General features: G+C 38.8%; 1 protein-coding gene and 1 non-coding gene across 2 annotated transcripts in view; one reads left to right on the top strand and one right to left on the bottom strand.

Annotated features, from left to right (window-relative positions):
* Med1 (mediator complex subunit 1) overlaps window positions 1–16727 on the bottom strand; it is a 42899-nt gene that overhangs the window by 8033 nt on the left and 18139 nt on the right. The window contains exons 6-15 of the mRNA XM_050156814.1: window positions 13860–13931; window positions 12904–12978; window positions 12410–12417; window positions 10147–10236; window positions 8705–8816; window positions 6703–6827; window positions 6285–6403; window positions 4512–4713; window positions 383–478; window positions 179–284 (exon numbers count right to left, since the gene is read on the bottom strand). Of these exons, the coding sequence (XP_050012771.1) occupies window positions 179–284; window positions 383–478; window positions 4512–4713; window positions 6285–6403; window positions 6703–6827; window positions 8705–8816; window positions 10147–10236; window positions 12410–12417; window positions 12904–12978; window positions 13860–13931 (1005 nt within the window). The remainder of the gene's footprint in view (window positions 1–178; window positions 285–382; window positions 479–4511; window positions 4714–6284; window positions 6404–6702; window positions 6828–8704; window positions 8817–10146; window positions 10237–12409; window positions 12418–12903; window positions 12979–13859; window positions 13932–16727) is intronic.
* Window positions 8387–8493, top strand: LOC126510578 (U6 spliceosomal RNA). The gene has a single exon (XR_007594435.1). It is a non-coding gene; the product is annotated as a U6 spliceosomal RNA (small nuclear RNA).

The following is a 16727-nucleotide window of genomic DNA, read 5'->3' on the forward strand; positions in this document are numbered from 1 at the left end:
TGGTGATGCACACCTTTAATCCCAGCACTCTGGAGACAGAGGTAGGTAGACCTCTGAGTTCTAGGTCAGTCAGGGCTACACAGGGGAAACCCTGTCTTGAAAAACAACAAATAAATAAAAGCATACACAATTTGTACGAATCTTAGTGAAATTCTTATGGACAAAGGGCCACCACTACCTTTGAACAACTTTGGCAATGAAGTCATCTGTGCAGATGAGTGCATCTGACAGCCCCTTGTAGAGTTTACAGCTCACATGTGTTGAGTCCTGCACATCCATTACCACTGAAAGACAAATTGTAGAGATACTTGTGATACATTCAGCTTCTCACCTTTCAAGAAAAGATACACCCCAAGAAAGATGTTTCCACCTAACAACTCACCACACACAAGGGAGTCATTCACAGGGTGCTGAAAAGATACACTGAATCGAGACTCTGAGAGGGGACACACTTCAAACTGGAGGAGCCCAGGAGAGTCTGAAAAAAACAACAATAAGGAAAAACATAATAACCATTTTTAAGACATGAGATAAACAAATAATTATCTTTATCTAGACAGTGAAATAGCCAGCTGACCACCAGGCTCACACATGGCACAAATACATACAAGGCAAGCAAAACATTCCTGCATATAAAATAAAATATAAAAAAAATTACGAAGCATCCTGTCTTGAGAGTGAATTAAGAAACCAAAAATGGGCAGTGTGACCCAGCCACAGAAGAAGCAAGGTGTGACTGCATCGCTGACAAAGAAATGTGGAAGAGGTGGCACTTTCAACCAAGAAAGAAGGTCAATGCTTTAACCTTTGAACAACTTTGCTTTAAGTGGGACTTAAAGGGCCGTCCTAGTAAGAAACTTGGAAGACGGCACTGAGAGCAATGTGGACTATAGATATATAGATGCCCAGCTCAAGTGGTTTCAGAGGAGAACAATGGTGGCGACTGGGCTAGAGACCATTCTTTCGATATTTTGGTTAAGAATGTAGCTGCTTTTGGCACTTATCCTAAAAATCTGCTGAGACTACATTGAAGAGTTTTGGAATAATTTCATTGGCAGAGACAACCTAATCTTGATTATGTCATGTGGCTATTAGAGATCATGCATATGCAGATCTACAAAGAAAACCAGCAGGCAGGGAAATATAAATATAAAAAGAACAGGGTTTTTTTTTATTTATAAAAAGAACAGTTTGAAGAGGTATAGAACAGCAGGAAATTTAATGTTTGAGCCAAGTCTCGTGCTCAAGAGATGAGAAATCTAAAGAAAGACTTGATGCAAAATAGAATAAAGGGAGTGGTGTCCTCACTGCAACTAGTAAAAAGGAAAGCTCAAGCAACAAAGAAAGCCACCAGCAAAGCTTATGCATATGTATTAAAGGAGGAGGCTAGGTCCATCCCAAGCATAACTTGGTAGCATTAGTCACATGGTTCTGGCTCTATAGTCATGAAGGATACAAGAGTAAAGGGGTTCTGGAGTTTTCTATGAGGTTAAGAAGAGCCACTGAGGCAAGATGTGTGGCAAGGTATCCCTGCTTAGAACCCCAAAAAAGCCACTGTGTGAAGCTAAAGCTTGGATTGTGTTGGAGACTCCAAAATGTTGGAGATGCCAGAGCTATGGTATATTTGCCAAGTGGAAGCAGCTGAAGATAGAAAAGTGTGTTGCAGTTAGCAAATCTGAAAGGATGGAGCCATCTAAGTCCTTAGACACCCAACAGAGAGCTACAGGATTTGAAGTCTGCCCTGATGGTTTCTGTATTGCTTTGAACCATTATTTTATTATTTTCCCTTTTGGGATAGTAATGTATATTATGTGCCATTTTATTTTGGAAGTAATATGATTTTTAATTTTATAGGAGATTACAATTAAAAGGTTGCCTTGAGTCTCAGAAAACAAAAAACAAAATAGGCTAAGAAAAGATTTTTGGTTTTTGTCTCATTTTAAAATGTATGATATGGTCTTGTTCTGTAGTCCATGGTACTCTTTTTTTTTTTTTAAAGATTTATTTATTATGTATACAACAGTCTGCCTCCATGTATGCCTGCACGCCAGAGGAGGGTGCCAGATCTCATTACAGATGGTTGTGAGCCACCATGTGGTTGCTGGGAATCGAACTCAGGACCTCTGGAAGAGCAGCCAGTGCTCTTAACCACTGAGCCATCTCTCCAGCCCTCCATGGTACTCTTGAACCCATAATCCTCTTGTTTTATAGCCTCTCTAGTACTGAGGTATGGTTATTCAGCATCATGCATAGCTCTCAATTAGAGGGTTTCAATTCTATTTGACAAGTAGCCATCTAGTACTATTGCCGTAAAACCCACGTTTTTTGGGTTGGTTGTTCTTTTGTTTCTGATCCACAATTTCAGCAATTAGCCCAGGGTGACCAAGACTCACTATGTAGAGATTCACCTTCCTTTACTTGCTAGTGTGGAGATTAAAATCTGTACCATAAAAGCCAGAATAAAACCTACTTTCTATAAAGGTATTTATCTGTCAACTATGCATCGTATAATCTGGTAAACAAAGAGAGAAATACGGGCTATTATCTAAAATGATTTGAGGTGGGCATGGTGGCACACACCTTTAATTTCAGCACTTGGAGGCAGAGCAGATGGATCTCTGTGAGGCTGAGACCAATCCAATCTGCTTGGCAAGATCCAGATCAACCACGGAAACAGTGACACTAAGTCTCTAAGAACACACAGACGCACATATGCACACTTATACCATATACATATAAGCTTATCATTATAGATTCGTTTTGGTTACTGTTTTTAGATTTATTTTTTGCTTTGGTTTTTGCTTTTTTGGCAGGGTTGGCAAATTGAACCCAATGACCTCACCAGTGGCAAGAAAAATTATACCTAAAGTCACAACTTTAACCTGTTTTTTTTTTTTTTTATTTTAAAAAAACAGGGTTTCTTAGTGTAGATCAGAGATTCTCTTGCCTGAATGCACCACTATGCCAAGCGTTCTGGTTCTTTTTTTTTTTTTTAAATTATTTATTTATTTATTATGTATACAATATTCTGTCTGTGTATATGCCTGCAGGCCAGAAGAGGGCGCCAGACCTCATTACAGATGGTTGTGAGCCACCATGTGGTTGCTGGGAATTGAACTCAGGACCTTTGGAAGAGCAGGCAATGCTCTTAACCACTGAGCCATCTCTCCAGCCCCCAGCATTCTGGTTCTTAATCCAAATATCTAGTGGCTTAGGCCCAAATCCTAATGCATACATCACATACACATACAGTTTTGTTTCCTGCTTCTCATTTTTACATGGGAATGGCAGTACATACCCATAAGCCCAGCACCTGAGACCTAGAGGTAGGAGAATCAGGAGTTTAAGAGCAGCTTCCACTGCATACTCAGTTCAAGCTTGTCGAGGTACGTAAGACTACCTCTAAACAAAATTTCTAAAGCACTTCTCTAGATTTACATTCCCTATTTTTTTGTTGCCTACAACTTCCACTGATACGTAACACTAGATAACTATCACTAGAAAGTTACATGACCAAGGTAAAAATAAACTAGAGTAGACAAAATTGATATGAAAGCTTCAAATGTTTTAGAAAAACAGCCCTTCAGAATCCAGACAGAAAAACAAAAGGTCATATGTCTTAGCTATTTAGAGTTATATCTAGATTTTACAAAGAATGGGGGTAGGGTGGAATAGTATCGTAATGACAAGATCAAGCACTTTGTTTTAAAAAATAAATCCTTTTGCATTAACTTTCTCTGTCTCTAAGTGAGTTTATCTCATGTGCATGGTATGGTTTTTCTGTGTCTTTTTGTTTGTTAATTTATTTATTAGGTATACAATATTCCTTGTGCAGGTACATCTCCATGCCAGAAGAGGGCACCAGATCTCATTACTGATGGTTGTGAGCCACTACATGGTGGCTCAGTGGTTAAGAGCACTGGCTGCTCTTCCAGAGGTCCTGAGTTCAATTCCCAGCAACCACATGGTGGCTCACAGCCATTTGCAATGAGATCTGGCGCGTGCGGGCACACATGGAGGCAGAATGTTGTATTCATAATAAATAAATAAATTTAAAAAAAAACTGCAGCAAGATAGGAAGTACAGACACAATGCCTAGGTATGTTTCTGTGTTCAAAAAGTGGACAGGAATAGTCATGCAGACCTTAATATTAACATAGGAGAAGCTGAAACAGAAAGATCACCTCTATTTCAAGGCTAGCCTGGGAAACATAGTGAATTCAAGTTCAACCTGGACTACAAAATGAGCCTTTTTCTCAAAAATAAAAGCAAAAGAACCAGTTGTATGCCTTTAGTCCCAGCACTCAGGAAGCAGAGGCAGGCAGATATCTGTGAGTTTGAGACTAGCCTGGTCTACAGAGCTAGTTCCAGGAATGCTCCAAAGCTACAGAGAAACCCTATCTATAAAAACAAAACAAAAAAAAGTCATATAGACATGAGCTACCAAATTCAAGCGCCAATGGAGAAGTCAAGATCAACCTTCCTAAGTATAGCAAAAGGAAAGAGAGTACCTTCTTTTAAAACAGTTCTTTTGACACAGCTTCCAATTAGAGTGTTATAGGCCACTTGGTGTCTGATCATATTCAGGATAAGAGGAACTCTGCCAGGGTGCTGAAAGGTGATTTTGCTAACCAGTGTTCCCTGCAAGCTTTGGCCATCTGGAAGAGGAGCATCCTTATTGAGGAAATAGCAGTGCTGCTGACCTGGGAGAGCCTAGGCAAAAAAGACCATAAATCAATGATATTTACTTACACTGTACCTAACCACAAACTATTCTGAAAGAAGAATACAAAAGGAGGGGGCACACCAAAGCAAGGGAAGTAATGAATTTCACAAACACACACACACAGAGACATATACCTTTCAATAACATGATATTATTAATACCAACTAGTTATTCATTTAGCTAAAAGATATCTGTTTATTAATGTACTATTAAGGTAGATTCCTAACACAAAATACACCTCAGAAACTTAATTAGTAGTTCCTAAAGAGTTACAAAACTGTAGTTTAAATAAAACATCCTATATAGTTTTAATGTAGCTCGAATTGTTGTATAAAGGAGCGTCTCCGTTGTATAAACTAAACTCTAAACATTCATATGAAATTCAAGACCAAAAAGGTTTGGGGTCTTTTATATTTCATGCATCTCAGCGTTTTGTTCTCCATTCACATTTAGAAGATCTTTCTCATTCTAAATCCACAGAGCTTAAATGGGCTAGGGCCAAAGAGATGGCTCAGCATTTAAGAGTACTTGCTGCTCTTTCAGAGAATTTGGGTTCAGTTCCCATCCACATGACAAGCTCACAACAGTCTATATAACTCCAAATCCAGGGGAATCTGACACCCTCTTCTGGCCTTTCTGGGTGCACAAATGTGGTACACTTACATACATGTAGGTAAAACAATCATAGACATAAATATAGAGTTTCTCTTCATATGCCTGGCTGTTCTAGAACTAGCTCTGTAGACCAGGCTGGCCAAACTCACAGAGATATGCTTGCCTCTGTATTCCAAATGCTGGGATTCAAAGTGTGTGCCACCATGCCCTCAAGAAAAAATTCTTAAGATCTTTAACCTCCTGTAAGTTCAAGTTAGCATTAAAAGATTTTCAACTCTGAGAGAACCTTTTACTTTATTTTATTCTGAGATAAGGTCTTGCTTTATAGTTCAAGGTGTCCTCTACGTCAAGGCAATCCTTAAGCCTCTGACTCGCAAACGCCATTAAGTACTGGCTTTCTTTGTAGATATTCTCAGTGTGCCTACAGTCATAGCAGTCTAGGGATCTGGTTTAAGATCATCCTGTTAAGTTCAATGCCAGCCTGGGCTACATGAGAACCTGTCTAGAAAAAAGAGGAAGGGGGACAGGAAAGAATGCTCCTTGGTTAACAGCCACTTGCTGTTCTTCCAGAGGACCCAGGTTGGTTCACAGCACCTACATATCTGTTCACATTCCCTGTAACTTCAGTTTAGGTAGTCTTAAGGCAGCAGACACACATATGCTGCAAAACACCAACACACATAAAATTCAAGAAATATATTTATATATAAGTATATATAAAGTAAATAAAAATACGTAAGTGTGTATATATGCATGTGTGTGTACAAATAAGTGTTGTACATGGTTGTTTCTTAACTTCAAAGCTCATTCTCTTTTGCTTTATTATGTTTAAGATGACTTTTTTTGCCCAACTAAAGACGATTAAGCCATCAGAAAACAGTTATCAGACCTCACTAATGCTATAAAGTACCAACAATGTTCCAGACCCACTGGGCCTACTTACAGCATAAAACCGCATGTTGTGATTCAAGGGTACAGGGTCTGGATCCTTTGACAGCTCAAATTGAGTGATGAGCTCATAGAGGGGCATGTAAGTCGGCGGAGTCTCAAATAATGGGATTCCTGGAAATACAAGGACTGATTATAATAATCACATTAAGATAAAATTAGTGACAGCTCTAGTTTCCATTTATAGTTTTCCTATTTATTTACCTATATATTCAACAAGTCCCTATTAGTATCTAACACCTAATGTCTGTACTTATAAATACTTCCTTGAGGCCTAAAGAACTGTAAATTATTTAAGGTAATCTGAAGTTTTCCATTCACATTTATAACTAGTAAATTTTATTTTAATAGGTAAAACCTACTTTTATTAGAGTTTGGTAAACATTCTTTTAAAAAAAAGATAGAGAGCTTACCTGTGCAGTTCTGCAGTTTCTGAACAAATGCTTTAGATACTGGGATTGGCTGAGGAAATTTCAAGAAGAAACAGGCAGGAAGATCAACACTGTTGGCACTAGTGACTGAGGAGAAAGAAGGGGTCCTGCAAAAAAAGAAGAGGGAATAGTTTCCACTTTGAAAACTCTGAACCCTTTGTTAGACATGTATTTATTACACAGATTAACATCTAACAAGCAAAAGTTCACTTTTGTACTTTCCTACTCATAATTTAAAAATAAATTATATTTTTTAATATTTATTTATTATGTATACAATATTCTGTCTGTGTGTGTGCCTATAGGCCAGAAGAGGGCACCAGATCTCATTACAGATGGTTGTGAGCCACCATGTGGTTGCTGGGAATTGAACTCAGGACCTCTGAAAGAGCAGGCAATGCTCTTAACCTCTGAGCCATCTCTCCAGCCCCAAAAATAAATTATCTTGTTAAGTAGGAAATATTTAATGAAGGATTTATAATAGGGTTTAGGGTCTAATTCAGTGTGATGGTATGTGCTTCTTATTTGTAGCCCTGAGTTCAACCCCAATACCAAAACCCAGAAACAAAATCTGTTTAATTTACTTAAGACAGATAATATGAGCAGGGCGATGGTGGCGCGCGCCTTTAATCCTAGCACTGGGAGGCAGAAGCGGCAGGCGGATCTCTGTGAGTTCGAGGCCAGCCTGGTCTACAAAGGGAGTTCCAGGACAGGCTCCAAAGCTACAGAGAAATCCTGTCTCGAAAAACCAAGAAAAAAAAGAAATAAAAAAAAAAAAAAAGACAGATAATATGGTCTAAAGCTAGGTGGTGGTACAAGCCTTTAATCCCACTCAGGAGGCAGAGGCAGGCAGATCTCCGTGAATTCGAGCCCAGCCTGGTCTACATGACAGAATGAGACCAAGTTCCATGACAGGCTTCAAAGTTACACAGAAAAACCTTGTCTCAAACAAACAAAAAAGAACCGGGTGGTGGTGGCATGCACCTTAAATCATCCCAGCACATGGGAGGCAGAGGTAGGCGGATCTCTGTGAGTTCAAGGATCTATAAGGGCTAGTTTCCAGACAGACTCCAAAGCAACATGGAGAAACCCTGTCTTGAAAAAACAAAAACAACAAACAAAAAACCTAGGGGCTGATGAGGTGGCACAGAAGTTAGAAGCACTGGCTGCTCTTCCAGAGGTCCTGAATTCAACTCCCAGCAATTACATGATGGCTCACAACTATCTGTAATGAGATCTGGTACTCTCTTCTCACATGGAAGTATACATGCAGGAATAATACTGTATACATAAATAAATAAAACTTTAAAAAAATGTGATCTATAGGAAATTTTGATATAGCTCAGAACACGCTTTTAATCTTAGCACTCAGCAGGCAGAGGCAGGCATATCTGAGTTCAAGGCCTACCTGGTCTACATAGTGAGTTCCAGGACAGCCAGGACTATCACAGAGAAACCTTTTCTCAAAAAACAAAACGAGAGAGAGACAGACAGACAGACAGACAGATACTATCTAGTCTAAAGGAAGAACCAGGATTCAATTTCCAGCACCCAGTGGCAACTTAGACCATCTGTAACTGACAGCCTCTTCTAGCCTCCAAGGGGACCAGGCATACAGATGGTGCACAGACACACATGCAAGCAAAACACACATATAAAAATTAGAGTGCTCGCTTCGGCAGCACATGTACTAAAACTGCAACAATACAGAGAAGATTAACATGACCCCTGTGCAAGAACAACATGCAAATTCATGGACCATTCCATTTTTTTAAAAAAAGGAAAAAAAATTAAAGAAAAATATTAACTATAACAAATTTGTAAAGTATGTGTCCTAATGTCAAACAGTATCATTCAGATAAGATGACTATAGAGGAAGGCAACATCTAGAAAATCAAGTAAGAGAAAAAAAACGAAGTATTTCATACTGGGTTTGATGCTGAAAAAAATGGACTTCACTACTTCAAAATCTAATACAACTTACCATTTGTTGTCAACTGGATGTGACCCCATAATTAATGGGGCAATTGGGAGTTTGTACATAGTAGAGGTTCCTTCAATTGTCACTGATGCATTCATGCCCAAAGATCGAGGAACTGGGAATATAAAAAGCAAAAATATTTTCTTCCTCATAATATAGATTACAAGGATAACACTAAAAGAAACAAAAACAATAATGATGTAGGAATGATGTAGGAATGATGGTTCTGGCTCTATAAACACAGCATTCGAGAGAAAAAGAAAAATGTTGTGCTGAGGCCCTGCCTAAACAACCCACTCTCAAAAATAGAACAAAGCACAATAAAAAGAAAAAAAAGCCAGCCATCATTATAGGCTACAGAGTGAGTCTGAGGTCAGCATGAGGAGCAAGACTTTATTTTTCAAAAGAAACACAACAAAATGCAAACAATCAAACAAAAAATCCTGCACTGGGAGTCACAATCAGATACTCTAATTGCCACAAAACTTAAAACATGCTGCAAACTACCTTTCCACAGCCAATCAGTATTTCTTTCTGCTAATGATTAAAACACTATAGCCCAAGGGGGGGGGTCTTAAAGAGCGCATTGTCAATACTTATTTTTACTCACAACTTCCCAATGTATTTAAATGTGTTTATAATTATTATAATTACAGGACAGAGTCAATGATTGAACTTATAATGAGGTCAAATAAAGTACTGGGCTATTTCTTGCTCTTTTGCAAACATAAGCCTGGTGTGGTAGTGTACATCCAGAAGTCAACATCAATTACATAACAAGTCTGAAGCCAATTGACGCCACCCCTCCCAGTTGTGACTACATGACATCCTTAAAATGTCAAAAGCAAAAAGTTAAAATACAAAGTGCCATTCATTACTGCACTTTTAGTAACATTTATTTATTTGATCAATTTTGGTATTTATTTATTTGATCACTCCATAGCTTAGGTTGGCCTTCAACTCAGGTACCCCTGCCTAATCCTCTTCAGTACTGGCATTAGGCATGTTCCAAACCCAACCTTCTTCTATAAAGTAATAAGAAAAACTGGTTACTTTATAAGTCAGTAATTTATATTCCATCATGAACTCATTTACACCTTAAGCTTATATACATACATACATATACATACACATAACACATATATATACACATATGTATATGTGATTATATGTTCATGTGTTTAGGTATACAAATACATACACATATATACATGGTGGTGTACGCCTATAATCCCAGCACTTAAGAAGTAGAGGTTATCCTGAAGTATACAGTCAGTTGAGGTCACCCTGTCACACATCCAGCTGGGTAGTTTACACATACAACCTCAGTTCTTGAAGGCTGAAGTGGTACGTATGATCACTAGCCTGTAAGTTTGAGAGCCAACCTGTGCTACATAGTAAATTCCAGAACAGCCTAGGTAACAAAAGGAAAAATAAATGCTTACCATTCTTTTCATGCAAAATGATAGGAGATGCAGTCTTATCATCCAGCAGGTCAGAAGGAGAGGCATAGTATTTCATGTTCATTAAATGACCTATCATAAATGAAACTTATTATTTACATCATCTTTATTAATAAATTATACTTTTAAAAAAGCATGCATACCTGTTGTGGTGTTGCTCACCTATAATCTAGGCACTTGGAAGGGAGAACAAGAAGCTAAGGAGTCTTGGCTATATGAACCCCTATCTCAAACTAACAAGAAAAGGCTGAGGATAGCTCAATGCTAGAGTGCTTACCTACAATATCCTGGGTCCAATTAAATACTTCTCCCAAAACTCCTAACTAAATACATACACGAATGCTGAGTGTGATGGCTCACACAAGCCTAAGATTACAGAAGGAATGCCACAAATCCAACACCAGCCTACGCTATATAGTAAGTTCAAGACCCACTTGGAAGACAGTGACACCCTAATTCAACCTAAAAAGCTGGATAAAAATGGAGTTCAGTTGATAAGAGTATTTGCCTAGCATATTTGCCAAGGGTTTGGGTCCCAGAATTGCACAGAACTCAGAATCTATGGAGAGATGTCTCAGAAGATAGAAACACTTGCTATACTCCCAGAGGACATAGGTTTAACTTGCAGCATCCATATGGTGGCTCACAGCCATTGTAATTTGAGTTGCAGGGGATCCAAGTTGTCTTCTGGACTCTATGAGCTCAGCATGCAGACATTTGTACAAGCAAAATACCCTTGTACATTAAAAAAAAAAAAAAAAAAAAAAAAAAATAGACAGAAAGACTTCCCATAAATTGGCATGAGAGACAGGACTGGATGCTTTTTTCTGTACTTTTTGCCTTTAGCAAATTTACTGTAAAAATTTATTAGCAAATTCATTATTCAAAATCATTTTGCAGGTTTATGGTCAACCAATATTATTTTCATCATTCAAATCAGGAGGCCCTATTTAAGCAAGGCCAATCTTTTGATCTTCAAAAAACAAATGGAAATGCCTAGATATGCATTATACCGCTGGGAAGGAAAGAACTGGAATAGCAAGTCAAAAACTCAGCAGTCAGATCCTGATTCATTTGCTTGCCATTCAAGGCTTCTGTCAAGTGTCTGGGCTGACTTCCTGGTCATACCTGCATCTGTCAGTGGCATCATTAGATGTTTCCCCTTCCATTAACAAAATGGCAGGCAGTTTCTAAAGTAGTCAACAAACTCTCTAAAACAAATGTCTTTGCTCTGTTTGTTCTGAAGCCGGTTATGCAAAACCTAGAGGTACCAGGGTTCACAGAGAGTATGGCCCAGACCTCAGTGAAGTTTGTCTTGCAGACTTCTCTCACCTGTCACCATGGAATGGTTCTTCTCCTGCCAAGAAGCATTGGGCTCAGTTATGTGAGCTCCTTTGCAGATTCAGAAGCTCATCCCTCCTGTTCCTACGCTTTCCTATGCTGTCCCTCTCTATGTCCCTTGTACTGGCAGAGCTGGGCTACACTACACCCACTCTTGATTTAGAGCTGGAGGCAGAGGCTTCTAATGCTGATTTTACCACTTCAGCGAAGACTTGCTGACCTTTCTGGAGGCTTCACTATTTCATCTGTAAGATGACCGCATCGGTGAGACTTTCTAGCATTAGAGAGTGGAGCTTCCCTTAGGCTCTATCTGTGACAGAGTTTCTCTGCAGGACTTCATATGAGATGGGAGAGAACACTCTCCTGACTTTTTAAAACAATAGATTTTCCAAAGGCAGATTCCCACAGAGGGAAGCTGGAAGGTTACAGCCTGGCTCCTTCACATCCATTTCTACTGTTTTGTTCTATGTGTTAGGTCCACTCTCTGATGCAGTTTTCTACATTCTGATGGTTTTACATGTTTGAAGTTCCCTTTACTCGTCAAGGCACCTCATTGGTGACCTCTTCAGACAGTTTTTCCAACTTTGTTCCCACTGTTTCTGTTTTCCTTTGCTCTAATTCTAGCTCCTGCGGATGAAGGGTGGGGGGGGGGGTAGGTGGATCTCACCAGTTACCACAGTTCTTCTTTGTTCAAAGGTTTCATGTCATGTTAACCCGTAGATAGATGCAATCCTGTTCTTCCATGTCTGCTGTGGTTAAGGAGGAGTGGACTTAGTGACACATTCCTGATCCTGGCACAGCTTGGAAATTATAAACATAAATATATATGTATATGCATACATACATACATAACAATGCTTTCACTGTTTATTTATTTGGCATGGTAAGCACACTAAGATCTTACTTGATGAGCTGTGATGGGCATCAAAAGATAATATAGGCACCATCACCATCACTAACTATCATCATTACCATCACTGTCTTCCAAATCTGGATTTGCCATTTGCTACATGCCAAGTATTATTTGAAGTGATTTCCATGTATAAATATTTATCTCCTATTTTCATCACAACATTACACAATACAAATTGTAGCTTTCTGATTTACCAGAAGATGTGAGTAAGGAATAGGCAGGCTAAGTGTNNAAAAAAACCAAAAAAAAAAAAAGAAAGAAAGAAAGAAAAAAAAAAAAAAGAAAATGGAAGGCAATCATTGGGAAGCAACAGCAAAAGCAGGTATGTATAATATAGGTGTAATACAGACAAATGCTACATAGTTATATGAAAAGTTATGTAATCAGATATATCCAAAGTACACCCATGTAAAAACTGAGACCTTAAAAATCCTCTGGATGAGAAACTAAGAGTCATATAGAATGGCCTAAGCAGCCAGTCTTACCAGTACATAATTGCCATTTTAGAAAGGTCTTGTTCTAAGGATTGGAGAGCCAAATACATTTTAGTCTTCAGTTTGCTAGAGAGTAGATGAGAAAATGAGTTAAACACTTGAAAAACAAACACATACAAGCACTGATACAGGCCAGGCAGATCTCTCTAAGGTCAGGCTAGCCTGGTCTACAAAGCAAGTTTCAGTCTAGCCAAGGTTATAGAGTGAAACCTTATCTCAAAACAATAACAAAAGCAGAAAGTACTTAAAGGGTTGGAGCCAATTCACAGGCTTTACTCTTAATAATGGTTAAAAGGCACAAAGCCAGGTGTGGGCATCCTCAGCAACACACTGAGGTCAAGCCTGGGCTACTATACTATTTTTTCTCCAAACTAAACAAAAGTTTACTTTTAGAACCACCAGAGCTTATGTTTATTTCCCTTTACTAAGAGTCATATAGATTAATAGGATCCAGACTAGGCTAAAATAAACAAGAAAGCCAGTCTCATATACTAGAAATCAATACAGGAAGGCAAAAAAGAAAAGCAAACAAATAAAACACATGTACAGAAAATAAAAATTTAAAAACTAAGAAACAGGGCTGGAGAGATGGCTCAGTGGTTAAGAGCACCACCTGTTCTTCCAAAGGTCCTGCATTCAATTCCCAGCAACCACATGTTGGCTTACAACCATCTGTATTGAGATCTGGCGCCCTCTTCTGGCCTGCAGGCAGAGCACTAAGAATACTGTATACATAATAAATAAATAAATCTTTAAAAAAAAAAAAAACAAAAACTAAGAAACACATACTTAAAGTCAGAAGCTGAACTATAGATTACAGTATGACTAGAAACCAGGACTAAACATGCAGCAGAAGAGTTAGAAAATGTGTAACCCAAACCAGCTCACAGACATTCTCATTCTTCCAAAATGAAAACTTATATAAATGAATAGATGAAATTACTTACTTGTCTCCTGGAAGGTTATACAGATTAACAAGACCCTTAAGGTGCTTAGAAAACTCATCAAAATTCTTTTCCCTGTAGGGAATTCAGGAAGGTGGAGAAGAGAGAATATAACATAAAATTACTACTTTATTATACAAAAAAAAGACCCAAAACATGGCTATCTACATTATTTTAATAATCTGCTCACATTGTTATCACGAAAAGAGCTTTTGTTTGTGTTTTTGATTTTCAAACAAGGATTCTGTACCCTGGGTGTCCTGGAACTCGCTCTACAGACCAGCTTGGCCTCAAACTAAGAGATCCTGCTGAGAGGGCATGTGCCACCACCTCCTAAGTGCCAAAGAGTTTTTTTAGTCAATGAACAACAGGGGGAAACATTGGGGACTGGGAAGACGGCTCAGCAGTTTAGAATGGCTGCTATTTCAGAGGCTCTGCTTTCACTTCTTAGTGCCCACAAGGTGCTGAGTTTCCATCTGTAACACTAAGTTGTTACAAGGCATCTGACGCCCTCTGTTGACCTCCACAAGCACTGCATGATATGGTACAGATATAACATCCACACACACAAAATTTAAAAACTGAGGGGCTGGAGAGATGGCTCAGAGGTTAAGAGCATTGCCTGCTCTACCAAAGGTCCTGAGTTCAATTCCCAGCAACCACATGGTGGCTCACAGCCATCTGTAAAGGGGTCTAGTGCCCTCTTCTGGCCAGCAGGCATACACACAGACAGAATATTGTATACATAATAAATAAATAAATATTTAAAAAAATTTAAAAACTGAAAACAAGAGGGCTGGAGAGATGCATCAGCATATTAAGAGCACTGGCAATTCTTACAAAGGACCTAAATTCAATTCCCAACACCAACATAGGTTCTATAATGGGATCCAATACCTTCTTCTGGCATGTAGGCAGACATGCAGACAAAGCACTCATATACATAAAACATAAGTAAATAAATCTTTTAAAAAATTGAAACAAAAATTTAAGTCAAAAAGCAGCAGAACTTGGTGCTGTATTCCTATTAGCAAGCACTCCAGAATCAGAGCCAGGAGGATTGTGAGAGATCAAACTGGGCTACAGGGCAAGACTTAATTTCAAAACCAAAAAGAAAAGGGAAGTTGGGGGGAAAAGAAAAAGAAAAGGAATAGGCCTAGCATCAGAGAATAAAGAATATACTAGTGTGGTGGCTGGTTTTTGATCCCAATATTCAAGCTTAAAATTTTGTTAAGAAAAAAAAAGTCAGGCAGTGGTGGTGCACATCTTTAAACCTAGCATTCAGGAGGCAAAGACATGAGGATCTCTGTGAGTTCGAAGCCAGCCTGATCTACAGAGCGAGTTCCAGGACATCTAGGAATGTTACACAGAGAAACCCTGTCTTGAAAAACCAAAAACTATGAAAAACAGAAAGTGGTTGAAATGTAGTAACAGTTTTCTTTTCTTCCACCCTTTACCATGTGTTAATTTCAGTTATAATCCACAAAAGCTCATTTGAACAATTTTTTCTTTTTATGAAAAGGATTCTCCGTGTACCTCTGGCTGTCCTGAAAGTCACTTTGTAGACCATGCTGGCCTCAAACTCAGAGATTCGACTTCCTCTGCCTCCCTAGTGCTGGGATTAAAGGTGTAAGCATTGGCTACCACTCAGCTTTGTTATTCAAATTTAGAAGAAAATAAGCCTATGACAAAAATAAACAGCCCAACAATGACAGACACTTTATCCTCCATACTGTAAGCACTTAAACTACAGAATGCTAATAAAAAGAAAAGAAATAGGGGCTGGAGAGATGGCTCAGTGGTTAAGAGCATTGCCTGCTCTTCCAGAGGTCCTGAGTTCAATTCCCCGCAACCACATGGTGGCTCACAACCATCTGTAATGAGGTCTGGTGCCCTCTTCTGGCCTGCAGACATACACACAGACAGAATATTGCATACATAATAAATAAATAAACAAACAAACAAACAAACAAACATGCTGATGAATACCTTTAATCCCAGCATGGGAGTGGGGGTCTGTGAGGTGTTAAGACAGGATTGCTCTGTGTAGCCCTGGCTGTCCTCAAACTCCTCACTCTGTACATCTGCCTGCCTCCAGAGCACTGGGATTAAGGTATTAAGAACGCCTAGCATTCTATTTATTTTTGAGCCACAAAATATTCCTAGGAGTCCTTTAGTACTTCTTACCCAGTTGTGATTTTGTCCTGCAGAACATCTGACAATGTGTTTATGTATGGTGTATGTGTACATGTAAGTACAAAAATATATAATTATGTATGTACATGTATATAAATAGATTAGTGGCTGGGGAGTGCTGACCCATGCCTTTAATTCTAGCACGCGGGAGTCAGAGGCAGGCAGATCTCTGTGAGTTCAAGGCCAGCCTGGTCTACGAGAGCAAGTTCCAGGACAGGCTCCAAAGCTACAGAGAAACCCTGTCTCAAAAAACCAGATAGATTAGATAGATAGATGATAGATAGATGATAGATAGATGATAGATAGATAGATAGATAGATAGATAGATAGATAGATAGATAGATTTGAATTCTGTGGGGCTGAAAGAAATTGAACCCCCAAGGTCTTATAAGCCAGGCAAATACCCCACTACTAAGCCATATCTCCAGCTTATACAGATAATTTTGATTATCATAATATCATAATTGAGTGGATACTGATGAACTACAAAGGGAGAGGCCAGGGATGCTGTTAAATGCCCTGTAATGTACTGAGTAATTCACTTGAATAAAGAAATGTCAGTAAGGTTATGCAGGTAGTGCACAACTGTGATCTCAGTGCTTAGAATGAAGCATGAGAACAACAGTTCAAGATTACCCTAGCTACATAGTATGGACTATCTAACACATTTTCTCA

The sequence above is a fragment of the Alexandromys fortis genome, unplaced genomic scaffold (assembly GCF_014885135.2).
Source record: "Alexandromys fortis isolate MF-2015 unplaced genomic scaffold, M_Fortis_MF-2015_v1.1 scaffold_31, whole genome shotgun sequence".
Taxonomy (NCBI): domain Eukaryota; kingdom Metazoa; phylum Chordata; class Mammalia; order Rodentia; family Cricetidae; genus Alexandromys; species Alexandromys fortis.